Source organism: Rattus norvegicus, chromosome 16 (assembly GCF_021556685.1).
Source record: "Rattus norvegicus strain SHRSP/BbbUtx chromosome 16, alternate assembly SHRSP_T2T, whole genome shotgun sequence".
Lineage (NCBI taxonomy): Eukaryota > Metazoa > Chordata > Mammalia > Rodentia > Muridae > Rattus > Rattus norvegicus.
Genome location: NC_141549.1, coordinates 87,042,378 through 87,056,312, shown reverse-complemented (window position 1 = coordinate 87,056,312; position 13,935 = coordinate 87,042,378). Strand labels below are relative to the sequence as shown.

Here is a 13,935-nt window from a genome sequence, read left to right as displayed (position 1 = left end):
TAAATGAGACTGAATAGCACAATGCCTGTGAGGTCAAGCCCCATTTCTCTTTGCACCTAGGAGTCAAGCTCCATTAACTCCCTGCACAGGCCTCAGACTGTCTGTCTTGCGAGGCCCAATCCAAGGTGCCCCAAGTTCTTGACACTGTTCTGGCCCCTCAGGGCCGGACGTCACATAGATACAAAGAAAAGGGAAATAGTGAGAAAATGTGACTGCAGAAGGGATCCAGGCCCTGTGCTGGAGGCAAAAACAAATGAACAATAACACTGGACATGCATGTGGTATATATACATACATGTGGGCAAACAGCACCTCTTTGGTGCTGGGCCTAAGCAGAACCACACGGAGAGAATTGGAAACCGGGGGCTCCTAAACCCATCCTCACGGTCTCCGGTCTTTGTCTTTAAATTCTTGCATGGCCCATGTCTTATTTCTCGAGATAATAGGAACCAGGTTGGGCTGGTGTGGATGGAGACTTAGATACCACTAATGTATCTAAACACAGAGCCCCAAAGGTAAGTATCTTGTGTGTGGAGATGTGTCTCCCCCTCCTCCCAGGCCTTAGGCTATGTTGACTGTGACCTCAGGATGGCTCGGGTGTGGAGTGGAATCTCAGAGCCTCTGAGATTGGAATTGCAACGTGGCTTCTTCTGAGTTCTGTTAGACACCAAAACTTGCCCCAGTGTTCCACCGGTGACCAGGGTTGTTTCAGGCCTTCGTTTCATTGGCGTTGTTAAGTACTCGTGACTATTTTATACGTAAACTTGGAGGCTAAAAGGGGAAAACTCCTGAATTAAGTAAATTTTAATTGTCCTTACATCCATTCTTGCAAATAAGCTGATCACATGCGCGCACCCCGAAATAGCACGCACCCCCAAAATAGCCACAAGACCAAATTAGGCTTCCGTACTCTAACTATGGCTCCCCTAATTTTAGCTTATGAAGAGTAAAGGCTCCTAGTCCTGGCCCACAGAGACTCCAAATTAATATTCAGAGAGCACAGCAGGAAGCTGTGCTCCCTGCAGAACCACTGCCTTACTCCAGGCAAGGCACCTGCTGGAACTCCACCTGCTAAGGCGCCAGCCATACTCTAAGGAGCACTGTCTAGCTCCCGTGACTATTTTCCCATGGTTAATCGATTGCTGAGAAGTTGAAAGAATTGGGGGTGGTGCTTACTGACATAAGGGGCCTTATTCTCGGTATTTCCCATCCTAACAACAGCCCGTGGCAAATCGCCATGGCCCTGTGCAGGTGGGGAAACTGAGTCAGGGAACAGGGTTTGACATGCCCTTGTCATTTCAGACACCAGCTCTGTTCCAGCCAGGGAGACCCCTCTTGGCTGCTCCATCTAACAGGAGCCCCATCGTTTAATACAAAAGGCTTTACCTCTAAAGCAAGCCTGGAAGGGAAGCTACTCTGGTGTTGCTTAGCAACCCACCCAAACAGTGATTTGAATAAGATGATGGCTGTTGCTCCATCTCTCAGGCTCTGGGTCTCAGGAGATGTGGATTGTCTGGTGGCTCCCACTCAAGGTCCCACACGAATTCAGCATCAATGATCTAGAATCAGGTCACCGGGTCTGGTCCCTTCGTCGTCGTGGGATGCCTCAGCATCCAAGTGTTTTCGGTATCTCTAGCTGGTCTCTGCTTTTGCTTTGGTGGCTCGGAGACTTCTAGGGTTAATGTAGAAACCCTCTGCTCCGAAGCACTCACTGTAGGTGAGGAGAGACTGGCAGATAAGAGCCACCTTTTACGGACCACTCCCAGGAGGCACGGAGAATTGCTTCTGCCTTGCCTACTCACCGGGACAGTTCGAGCATCCTGTCTGTACAGGTTTGGGAAAGGAGATGCACATTCAGTCACTTGATGGGGCTGAAAATAAATCCGTGGCAAATGTTTTGGAAAACCCAACAGGCTTCAGTCCAGTATGAACTAAGCAATCCATTCTCTACTCATAGAGTCACCTAGGTGACTGGAGGCCCTCCTCCCGAGCCTCCCAAAGCCTCCTTCCCGCATCTCCCGACACCTGAGGTTTAGGCTGAAGTTCCTTAAACCGTGAGCATCCCTGACTCCTTCAAGCCATGGTTCTCTCGTTAAGTTCACTTGGATAAGTTTCATTAGACGTGTGATACAGAATGACAGTCCACGTCTGCTAGACAGACATGTTCCTGCCTGAAAGGGGACATGAAGTGACACTCAGGGTCCATGCATGACATTTAGAACAACAGTTGCCTCGTGTCAGAAGGCCCTCTATTGGAATGAGTGCTGCCCCTGACCATCATCTCCCTAGTCTCTGAGGTTGATGTTCTGGGGGTTTGAGGCGCTCCCTAGGCTCTGAGGAGGATGCTCTATGGTCTCAGGTGCTCCCTTTGAATTACAACTCTTCGTCTTGACAGCGATGTAGCCTTAGGTCTGGTGTTCTCTCAGCCTGCTCCCTGCAATTCTGGGAGCTGGAGTCTTTTCTTCAGGCACGGCCGCTGCCGTTTTTTGGGGGGACACACGGACAAAGTCCCTTTAAAGTTGTGTGAGCTGCTTGTGAATCAGTTCCTAGCACATCCCATTAGTCAGTAACCATAGCCACAATTATCCTGCGCTGGGTTTTCTTCACCATCGGAGGCAACACTTAGGCCAGTGGCCTTGCTTCTCTGGAGCTTCTTTGGAGAGATCAATGAGGAACACCATAGATCTTTCTGAAGTCTTAATGGAGGGTGTTGCTGGCAAGTGCTTGGCTCTAACTTCATAGCACGTTTCATGGGGGTCCAAGTCCTTTCTGCATGTGAGAATAATATGCCATCCTCAAAGCATACCGAGAAGCACCAGTGGGTTCGTAGATCGAGAAAGCCCTGCTCCTTTTTGGTAATAAGTTCTTTGCCCCATCTCTTTATTGTCACACTGGAAGGACTCTAGAAGTGGCTGTGTCCCACTGCCGCCATAACAAATCCTTAGCCAGGCCGGCTAGATATTTCCTCCTTACCCTCTGACTACAGCCTAAAGCCCTGCTTAGCTTTGCATGACTTCCTCTAGCCACACCGTATCTGCCCTGGCTCCTCTCAGAGCTTCCTCGGGGCCCACAGGCTTTGGTTAAGGGTCACTTCAACACTGACTCACTAGAGTGAGGCCACTGTCACCATCAGAGGCACAGGTTCTGATATCTGCACCGTGCCTCTGGGATTATATAACAAACTTCCCAGAAGGCAGTGAGTTCGGATCCAAGGACGCTGGCAGTGTTCTCTCGAGGGTCTACAGTCTGACTTGTCACACTAAGCAGTTCTCTGTACAGTGTGATCATGGCTGTCTTTGAAGCTCCGGCCCTTAAAGGCATGGCTCATACATTTCTGGATTTGACAGGAAAGTCTTTGGATCTTCTAACTTAAGTCGCTTACCTCCACAAGGTTTCTCCTCCCTTGAAGCATCTTCTTCCTCTCCTCACAGTTCCCTCCCTGAGGCCTCTTCACATATCCCATGGAGGGGCTTCTGTGAGGAGTCCACACTGCTCAGGTGTAGGAAGCAGGCTATGTTGCCATGGCCCAGCCTAAGAAGTCAGGATGTCCTCAACACCACCCTGTCACCATCTCCCTGAGGCCTCCCACTTGGAAGCCAGTTGGAGAAATGTCTGCCACTGTAGATCTGCTGCTGCAGGTGTCTGTGAAATGGCTGTGCAGTGGTGTTGAGCCAACTGCCTTCCTAGGCAGTGGGGAAAGCTCAGGAGCTGCTGTGGGTCAGCCCTCTAGGGAGTTGGGATGATGCACATGCATTAGGGAACTGGGAAGTTAGCATTTTCTGTTTATAGTACTTGTCTGCTTATGGGAGGTCTGGTATGATACCGTCGTACAAAGACAGCCATGAAGGTAGAGAGTCAACCATACTTTTTTGCCGTTTCCATTACGGTGTGAGCACAAATTAGAACATAGCAAAATGCACCCACTAGCTGTCCTCTTGACTCTGAAGGAATGGATTTCCTATGCCATGTGTGTCCGCATTGAGGCTGAAGATGGGCCAGTTATCTTGCAAAATTATCATCTAAATCCCTCCTCATTTGCAAACATCCAGAACTGGCAAGGCCCTGTCACCCTGGAGAGTAGGTGCCTCCTCCTGATGCAACTGTTACAGTTCCTTTTCTGTGGGCCATCTTCCTCGGTGCATAGCCTGTGTCTTTGGCACCAAGACCTAAAGACAGTTTCCCTTAGTGTTCTCAGGCATTTAGGTCCCCCTCCAGGTGGAAGGGACACAAGCCAGGAGTCTCTTCTGCTCAAAGGACATAAGGGCTGGCTGTGGCAACCAAAGTGGTCCAGGGCAGGGTCACTCGACTGCATCTAGGCCCGGTTTCCGTGGGACACACTGGCTGCTGACTCTTGTATCTCTGTCTTCTGCCTTAGCTCTGACACGGCCCAGACCCCACAGTGATGATTACAGTACCATGAAGAAAATTCCCCCTCGGAAGCCAAAGAGAAGTCCCCACACGAAGCTCAGTGGCTCTTATGAGGAGATCTGGGGACCGAGGCCTTCTGGTACAATGGGCCAGGTGGGCAAACATCATGCCCCAGGGACACTGGGTGTGCAGTGGGCCAGTCCTGACTCCATGCCACAGTGCACACCCCAGCTGCCTCTGCACCTGCCATTGCCACAGGGTGACTATGACGATGACGGCGAGCCTGTGTATATCGAGATGGTAGGGAACGCAGCCAGGGCAGGCGGATCTGAGACTGACAGCCCTGACCAGGGCGAGTCTGTGTATGAGGAGATGAAGTACGTCTTGCCTGAGGAGGGCTGTGGTCCAGGGATGCTCACCTTCCTGCCTGCCTCGCCACCTCTGTTTTTAGAGACCCGAAAAGCCATCATCTTGGAGGCTGGAGAGGGGAGCTGCCAGCCCCTGAAGGACACGTGTGACATCCCCCCACCCTTCCCGAATCTGCTTCCCCATAGGCCGCCGCTCCTGGTCTTTCCTCCCACCCCAGTGACCTGCTCCCCAGCTTCTGATGAGTCTCCACTGACACCCTTGGAGGTAAAGAAACTGCCAGTCTTAGAGACCAACCTCAAGTACCCAGTGCAGTCCGAAGGCTCCAGTCCCTTGTCACCACAGTACTCAAAAGCACAGAAGGGAGAAAATGACCAGCTGACGTCTCCTGGCTTTCCTGTGTTTAATGGGCCCAGCCGAATCTCACCACCTGCCACACCACCGCCACCTCCAGGGCCACCTCCTGCACCCTGTGGGCCACCTTCTGCACCCTGTGGGCCACCTCCTGCACCGTGTGGGCCACCTCCTGTACCCTGTGGGCCACCTCCTGCACCCTGTGGGCCACCTCCTGCACCCTGTGGGGCAGCCCCTGCACCCTGCAGGCCACCCACACACTTTGCCTTTCCACCAGATTCTGTCTTGGTCACTGCAGCTAAAGCACTGACTAACTCTGACCTGCCCAGAACACAGCCAAAGCCCAGTTCAGCCCCAGTACTGGGTCCCTGCAGCCCCTTTGTCAAGGCTCCATATTCACCCGGAAGGACAGCCAGAGCAGACCTCAGGAAGGCCTCATCCACCTTCTCCCCACCGAGCCCTTACAGCCCACCCAACAGCAGGCCGCTGTCCAGCCCTCTGGATGAGCTGGCCAGCCTCTTCAACTCGGGAAGGAGTGTGCTACGCAGGTCTGCAGTGGGACGAAGGATCAGGGAGGCTGAAGGTAAGCAGAAACTCTGTGGAATCCTGGTATGTGTGCATAACGTAAGCCACATTCCCTGTGCATGACCATTCAGAGTAAGTGTTGATCGAGAACCGGGCCTCACATGACCAGCAATAATAAGGTTGGAACACTTTCTGTGACTTCTGAATGGCGCACACTGACATGACTTGACAAATTAGTGCTTGGGCACTTAAAATAGAGCAGAATCAACACTTTCCTTCTCAGTTTTGTTGGTGCTGTTGCTTCTCTATGATAGTTCCTGACAACCTGAACATGGTATCCTTTGCTGGTCTGATGTTGCTGCTTTGTGTAACATAGTATCCTTTGCTCATCTGATGTTGCTGCTTTGTGTAACATAGTATCCTTTGCTCATCTGATGTTGCTGCTTTGTGGTTTTGCCATTATTCACCGTAGATCCCCAGTGTCCTTCTGTCCCGTGTGAATATCACGCTGGCCCATGGTATCTGAGATTGCCATTGGTCCAGTTACGCCTTTGTCCTTAACACTTTGTCACCTGAGTGTGGCCCTGGAAGGTTGTCTTCTTCTCTCACATAGCAAGCCAAGGAAGAGTGAGGCCTGGTCCTGTTTCTGTTTTTTCAGTCACAGCTCAGCTGAAGAGCGTCTGCAGTCTCCGGCCACTCTACCGAGCTGGGGGTTAGGCTGCTGCGCTAGAGGCAGCTGCCAGCAATAAGGAACACCCTGTGTTCTGCAAACAAGGAATGCAGCCAGCAGCACCAGTCCATGAGGATGCTCTGGCAGTCTCTGATGTGGAGCCCACCACATCTGCTTTATTCCTCCATGTTCAGTGTGCTGTGCTTGCAGATCCAACGGTCATAGAGGGAAAATTATATATATATATATATATATATATATATATATATATATATATATATTGTTCTTTTGCAAAATATCTTCTCAATGCTCTATCTTTTGGAGAAGAAATGAGGCATCGCACTATTCCAAGGGGAAGCAGGGAAGGGTATCAGCCTGAGCCCCACATCCCACTGGGGATGAAGGCAGCTGTACCTGAGCCACTGCAGATAGGAGGCATCTTCCTCAGGGGCAAGCTCAGAAACTGACTCCATGAGTGGAACCCGGAGTATGGTATTCTGTGCGCTCAACTTGCTCCTTCTTCAAGGACTAATACATACATTTTCTAGCTCCCCTGGTTTGATGAAAGCAGGATCCTACATAATAAAATTATAGGAAAAACTGGAAAGCAATATGAAAAAAGTAGGCCAAAGCTCTGGACCTCTGACAAGGAGATGAATATCCACTCCCCAGCCATGCCTCAGAGTGCCTAATTATTTGTTTAACTAACAATTTCTCCTTAATTATAGGCTATTAGTAAATGAAAGCATATTGGTAAGGAGCAGCAGAATGTAATTCTACAAGTCATGTTTTATCCCAACAACCAAAATGGACCAAAAGGAAAGCATTCAATAATTTAAAAAAAAAGCTATTTGAAGCTAGAACTAAAAGTGTATCAGGGTCCCATCAAATATGACTTTCCACAGATCAGAACTGGGTAGCTTCATCTAGATTCCATTCTGTCAAAAAGTAGTGAAGTCCACATAAGTCTAGAGAGAACTTATCACTTAGAAATCTCAAGGAGGTGGCTGGGGAGTGGCTCAACAGTTAAGGGTGCTTGCTGCCTTTTCAGGGGATGTGGGTTCTGTCCCCAAAACCCATACCAGGAAACTCACAGCCACCTGTAATGCCAGCTCCAAGGCATCTAGAGTCCTCTCGTAGCTTCTACAAGCACAGTCGCGCACACACAGATACAAAGATAAATAATAAAATAAATATTTAAGAAACAAAGAGAAGCCTCAAGGCTGCAGAGCAGGTGAGGGGTATCAGGAGGCCTCTAGGCACAGCCTTTAAGTCTGCTCCCCTCCCCTAGGTATTATCAATCACCACTGTGACTGAAGAATTATAGCATATGTATCCGTACTTCACAAAATACATTCTAATCTGAAAAAGGAAAAGAAAAGGGAAGCTGCTTTGAACCGTTTGCAATCGCTGCTGTAATAACAGAAACCTTAGAGATATAAGTCTCAGCTGTTCCCACCCAGATGCAGGAGTTCCCAACGCACACTGAAGGGAATTCTCTCCCGCCTGTGAGAGAAGTGGGCTTGTATGATTGTGTGACGCCGTGCTCTGGTGAGCTAGAGCAGGGTGATCTCCGAGAACGTGGAAGGGTGTGGTAAGATATAGAACGGAAGGATTTAATGCCCCTGCCATGTGCTGGAGCAGCTTACACGATTATTAAGGCTTACAGGGTTTCATCCTGAGGAGAGTAAATCCACTTTCTACTGAGGGATCCCCCCCGGCTGCTATTCACAGTGAGCATAACTCCATCCTCAATCGTCTTCTTTTGAATCTTCACTTTGAAAGACATTTTTATACCCAACGTCGTCGACTGTGTGGCTAATTCGCCCTCCCAGCAGGCAGGCATCGGTGACGGTTCCCATTAATGCCTGGGCATGAAGTGTGGAGACGGGTGTGCGTGATTTGCAGAGTGGCTCACGGTGCTCCTTCTGCGTTTTTAGCAATAGTAACTTGGAGGACACTGAGCTGTCAGTGCATCCCCTGTTGTGGGTATTTTGGACGCAGATGTGTAATGGTAAGCAAGAAATGGTGTATTGGAGTGAGATGGTCACTCTGTCCCAGGTCTGTTCTGCAGACTCACTTCTTCATAGGATTTCATGAGTAGCTCACTTTCTCAAGACATAGTCATGAGACTCTCACAGAGTCTCAATACATAGCCTAAGCTGACCTCCAACTGACGGCAATTCTCCTGCCTCAGCTTCCAGAGTGGTGGAAGAACCAACACGAGCCACCGTTCCAGGCTTCACATTTTTCTTGTGAGATAATCATGTAAATTCTAACAGTATAGAACTTCAAGTTGGGGGTGGGGGGAGGGGAAGGCACATAGACCTGACTAAAAGGATCAGCCAGGCTGGACTAACAGCACCGGGGGCTTCAAGCACCATTTTAACAGCCTGCTGCTCCCACACTCTATTCTGAGGTACCTACTACAAATACGCCCATATTACAGGTGGGAAAACCAAGGCTCAGAGAAACTATAAGCTTGCTCAGAGTTTCGCTGCTTACGCAAAGCCAAGCCTGACAGAGCAGTGGCTCTGTCTAGAATACCTCTTTCCACAGTTCTCAGCTTGATGCTCCCTGAGAAATTATCAGGGGTGGAGGGGTTAAATACATACTTTATTGCTGCTGTGTGACGATACAGTCACAGAGCTTGGGTGAGAAAACTCAAGCGTGTTGAACGTGTACTTTCCGGATTACAGGTAAACGGCCCTGTAAGATTCTAGGGACGGAATTAGAACACTTGGCCACTGAGGTGAGAAAGGACCAAATAATTATTCACCCCCCCCCCGCCCCGTAAGAGCAAAAGTTCTGGCTAACTGACATTTGGTTTCCTTCCTATGGTCTGGGGATCACCATGCTAATTTGTTTCTAGTTGCTTCCTTTGAAAATGTGGGTCCCTATTCAAATGGCAAAGGAGGCTTGTCCAGGACACTAGGAGGCGCCATTGCTCTGAGTGGTAGGTCAGGCCCGGCATGTTTGTCCTAGTGACTCCATACTGAAAGTCAGAGCTCCACTGGAAAGGATCAGGAAGATGGGGTGTGAGGAAAACACAGGGCGTGGTAGAAGTTTGGGGAAGAAAGTAGAAGGGAGCCAGGGTTAAGATGAGTTTGATTCACAAGTTATTCCTTTGAAACAAAACAGAACAAACCCTCAGTTTCATTATTTCCAACCCCATGAATCCAGAGCATACACAATGTAAGTGATCAAGTGCTTGGAAAATGGTTACAACAGAAGACTACTGTACAGCCTGTCTTCCATACAGTAGGTGGGTTGAATCTTTTTTTATGGAAGATTCACCTTCTGTAGAGCAGGCGAGAGGCACATAGAGACTTAAATATAAATCTCAGTCTATTTATCCTAGATAAATAGCTATTTCCTAGATGCAGCTCCCGGTAGCGCTTTTATTTAAGGCTTGCTTAATCCAGGTGGAAATTACCGTACATTTCAAACATTTCACCCCATCACATAAGCATTCCACACAAAGAATAGTTTGAGTTGGGAAGTCTGTGTTTCGTAAATGAAATCTTACAGAACGGCATTTTTATTTCTGAATACTGCTTGCAGTGGAAGGGTTTGAAAGTTGGCCTGTGAGAGATTTTGAATGTGATATCGGAGAGAATAGGTGACAGAGAGTGCTCCGTGGTCTGGGATGTTTTGTCTCCTCTGTCCACGCCACTCCCCATCGTTGAGTGACCTGGAAGTCCATGCCAGGGCCAAATCTTCGTTACTATTTATAAATACCTCATGCGTATGTTGCTCAAGAGGAAAGGTACGTTCTCAGGTGCCTTTACCTCAGACAGGGCAGTCACTGCACCCAGTCTACACCCTTAAAGGTGCCCACTACCCACAGCAAGGCTGATTCTGGAAGCTGGAGTCCACTATTCATTGTATGAGCACAGCAGTGGCTGCAGCTTGCATGCCACACACACACACACAAAAAAAAAAATCTCCCATATACGCCATTCACTCTTGGTGACACTTCCTGAACTAGATAGGTAGTATACACAACCATTCTGCTATAGGGGAAGACTTGTATTTCTAAACATTACATCCAAACACTGCTCAATATGAAAAGACTGAAGTTCGTATCTTGTCTCACGAAGGAAATCAAAGGCAGCAGCGGCATCTGGAGTCAAGGCTCTACGAAGGTTTGACACTTCTGTGCAGGTAACATTACAAATACCTGGACGTCGCTTAGCAATAAGGAGCAGGATGCGCCTGCTTCCTGGCTTACCAGTGGCTCCTCACTCGAGAGCTCCCTGTGGTACTCTCCAGTTTGTTTGCAAATGCCTGCTCTGCATGGACGGACGGTGTTTGAGGCAGAAATCCCAACGTTATTGTTGTTTAACCCCTGATACGTTCAGATGAGATGGCACCTCGAGAAACGGTCTGCCTCACGCAAATCTTGACCTCAAATACTAGGAGGCATCGCCTAGGCCTCACGCCTGTGGATAGATCTTGTGTTGTCTTGTCCACAGATGCTTCATCTTCCTTCTGCTCCAGACGCTGCCCTCTGTGGTAACGTACTTGAGTGTCTGTATGCTCCTGGGTGCATGTTGAAGGTAGCTCTAAGACTCCTAGATATCAACAAGGCTGTAGACAACACACAGCTCACTGCTGTGGGAATCTCCTCCATGCCCTGCAGCCATCCACAGCCTCCCCTAGCACAGAAGTTTCCCTCTTAGTCACAGAAAGCATCCCCTTGCATTCCAGAACCATCCTCCATTAACATTAAACTTTCTTCGGCATCCAGATGAGAAAGCCTTGTGGAGAAACCGGATAGGCATCCTCAGAGAAGGTTGGTTGCCACTTACAACAGTGTTCTGAGAGGAACTGGGCAACGGTTTTTCTCTCTGCAGGCCTGTGGCTGTCCCCATGCCCACAGGCTCTGGTGTATGGTGTCTCTGACAAGAAGGAGTCCTTTCACTAACTTCTTGACTCCTCTGCATCAAGCATAGGTGTCTGTGGGAGAGGGGCCTGTGAGTTCAAAATTTTAATTTTCCGATGGCCAGGAAACTCATGTTTTAGCCAGTTACACTGAGAAATGTTATTTGGGTTTTTATAAATTGATCAGTAGCCAAATATACCCATGCAAAGGGCAGAGCTCTTTGTCCTCTATAATATTTGGAAAGATGTTTTCAATGCCTAGACAATGGATGTCGTTTGACATTTATCTCACAAATTACCACTGTTTCCCTCTCCAAACACCCAAGAATTTGCACGAGCAAATCGTACAGCCAGGCTTGTGCGGACTTGCAGAATGAATTCCATTACAGTCATCCGGTAACCCAGAGTGTAAGAACAGGGCTTGCTACTGGAAATCTAAAACAATAAATGACTAAATCCCCCGTTGCCTCGGCCTTCTCCCAGACTCTGTGGGGTTCCCACGTCAGTGAGAGAAAGTACAGTAGAGGAATCAACCTCTAATGTGAGGTGGATCCATGGCTGACTTCTAAGTGTCCCCCTTGGGTTCCTCCTAGGTACCTTGTTTTTTTGGGGGGTGGGGGGGACTTCAAAAATTTCATCTGATCATTACACAATAGTAGTAACTTTTGTGTTAGGGGAGGCTGTGGATGGTTGAAGGCCATGGAGGAGACACTCACAGCAGTGAACTGTGTGTTGTCTACAACCTTGATGATATTCATGAGTCTTAGAGCTGCTTTCAACAGTGGTAGAGAGATGATGGGAAAAAAAAAAAAGTGCTCCAAAGTACATTTCCAGTCAGGATGCAGAGCAGGAACTGTCCCTGTGACTTTCAGGAGAGCTGGGACAGCCCTGACAGACAAGAAGAAAGGAAGAGAAGGATGGTGGTGGCTGGATTTTTCTTGAAGCAGAGGTGTGTAAGTTCAGGAACCGCGATCCTTTCTGAACATAGGAAAGAAGGGGAGAACGAAGACAGCTCTCACTGCTCTGGCCCAGAATGATGTCGGGTTGCTCTCTAGAAGCTCCTTTCCAGCTTCCTGGTAAAGCTCTGATGCTTCCACACCTCCCCTCTATCCCTTAGAAATTATCATGGCCACTAGAATCTCTCCCACAACCCAGTCGGAAGCTCCACGAGAGGAGGCTCATACGGTGATGGCAGCCATACTGCTATGGGCGGACCCTCACGTAGCAGGAGTGCCCAGACACACTGTGTGGCCTGTGATGGCCTTTGTCGATAAGCATAGTTCTTGAGGTTTTCCTGTAGCTCTCTCCTGGGCCAGGGTGCTGACTTCTCTTCTGAGGTAGAGAAGCCAGGTGTCGCCTCACTGCCTACTAAGGAGCAAGCCCAGGCTTTCAGGATTAAGAGATCACACACACACACACACACACACACACACACACACACACACACACACACCCGCCACCCATAATCACAAAATCTAACATCTTAGAGTCATGAGTCAAGCACACCTCCCAAACCCTATGGTGCTATTTTTAGTCCCTGAAAACAATTAACATTAAAATGATGGTGCGAAGACCCTTCCCGAGAAAGTAATTTCCTTCCGAGGTTGAACACAAACTCATTACCAGGAGCAGATGTGGCGAATGGCAGACAAGACATATACCTCATTGTCAGCATTCCCAAGAGACACCAAGAGCAGGTTTTATGGCTGGGAGAATGCTCTAGAATGCTGGGCTCGAAGGTTCATGGCTGGAAGAATGTTCTAGAATGCTGTCCCTCTTCTGTCTTAGGGCTTTACTGATGGGAACAGGCACCATACCCAAGGCAACACTTATAAGGACAACATTTAACTGGGGATGGCTTACAGGTTCAGAGGTTCAGTCCATTTTCATCAAGGCAGGAGCCTGGCAGCATCCAGGCAGGCATGGTGCAGGAGGAGCTGAGAGTTCTACATCTTCATCTGAAGGCTGCTAGCAGAACACTGCTCCCAGGCAGCTAGGACTATGGTATTAAAGCCCACGCCCACAGTGACAAACCTACTCCTCAATTCCCAACAGTACAACATTCTGGGCCAAGCATATACAAACCATCACATCTTCCCTGTACAGCCCTATCCCGAAGTCCACCGTGCTACAGTTGGACCCTACAAGATTACCCTACAAGAAGATTAGGCTAGGGCTATCCACCATATTCCAAGATAACCTTACTCCCTCTGTTCCTTTGTCTTGGACCTCCCTTCCATACTGTGACTGGAGACTTTTATGGCTTGACAGAGAAGTATTTGGATGTCAGATTGACATGGGATGGACCCATGGTGGGTAATTTAGATTGCTCATTTAACTAGATTAAGGAACACATGGGGCAATAGTGAGGCATGCATCTGGGGGCGCCTGTGAGTGCACTTCCAGATAGGTTTGATTGAGGTGGGGAAAGCCTCCCTGAATGTGGGCAGCGCCATCCCACGGGCTGGGTTTTTTGGACTCAGAAAAAGGAGAAAGAACCTGAGAGTTCTCAGCCTCCTGACTGACGAAGATGTAAGGGAAGCATCCTACGGCCCTGATAGACAGGAACTGGCCTGGCCACCATGCCTCTGCTCTGATGGACTGTATCCCCTGGACTTTATTGTAAACTTTCCATCTCCTTTTAGCGGCTTCCTGCCAGGTATTTGGTCACAACAAAGAGAAAAACTAACACATCAGCTGAGTATTTAAAACTTTGCTTATCACTAAAAGCGAAGCACTCTGAAGCCCCACCATGGCATGCCCAC

The 13,935-nt window shown here is 48.9% G+C and overlaps 1 protein-coding gene across 3 annotated transcripts in view; it reads left to right on the top strand.

Moving 5' to 3' along the window:
- The window catches only part of Myo16 (myosin XVI), a 479,886-nt gene that overhangs the window by 408,522 nt on the left and 57,429 nt on the right, over positions 1 to 13,935 (top strand). For all 3 annotated transcript variants that reach the window (XM_087587464.1, XM_087587462.1, NM_138893.2), the window contains one exon: positions 4,376 to 5,671. In XM_087587464.1, the coding sequence (XP_087443590.1) occupies positions 4,376 to 5,671 (1,296 nt within the window). The remainder of the gene's footprint in view (positions 1 to 4,375; positions 5,672 to 13,935) is intronic.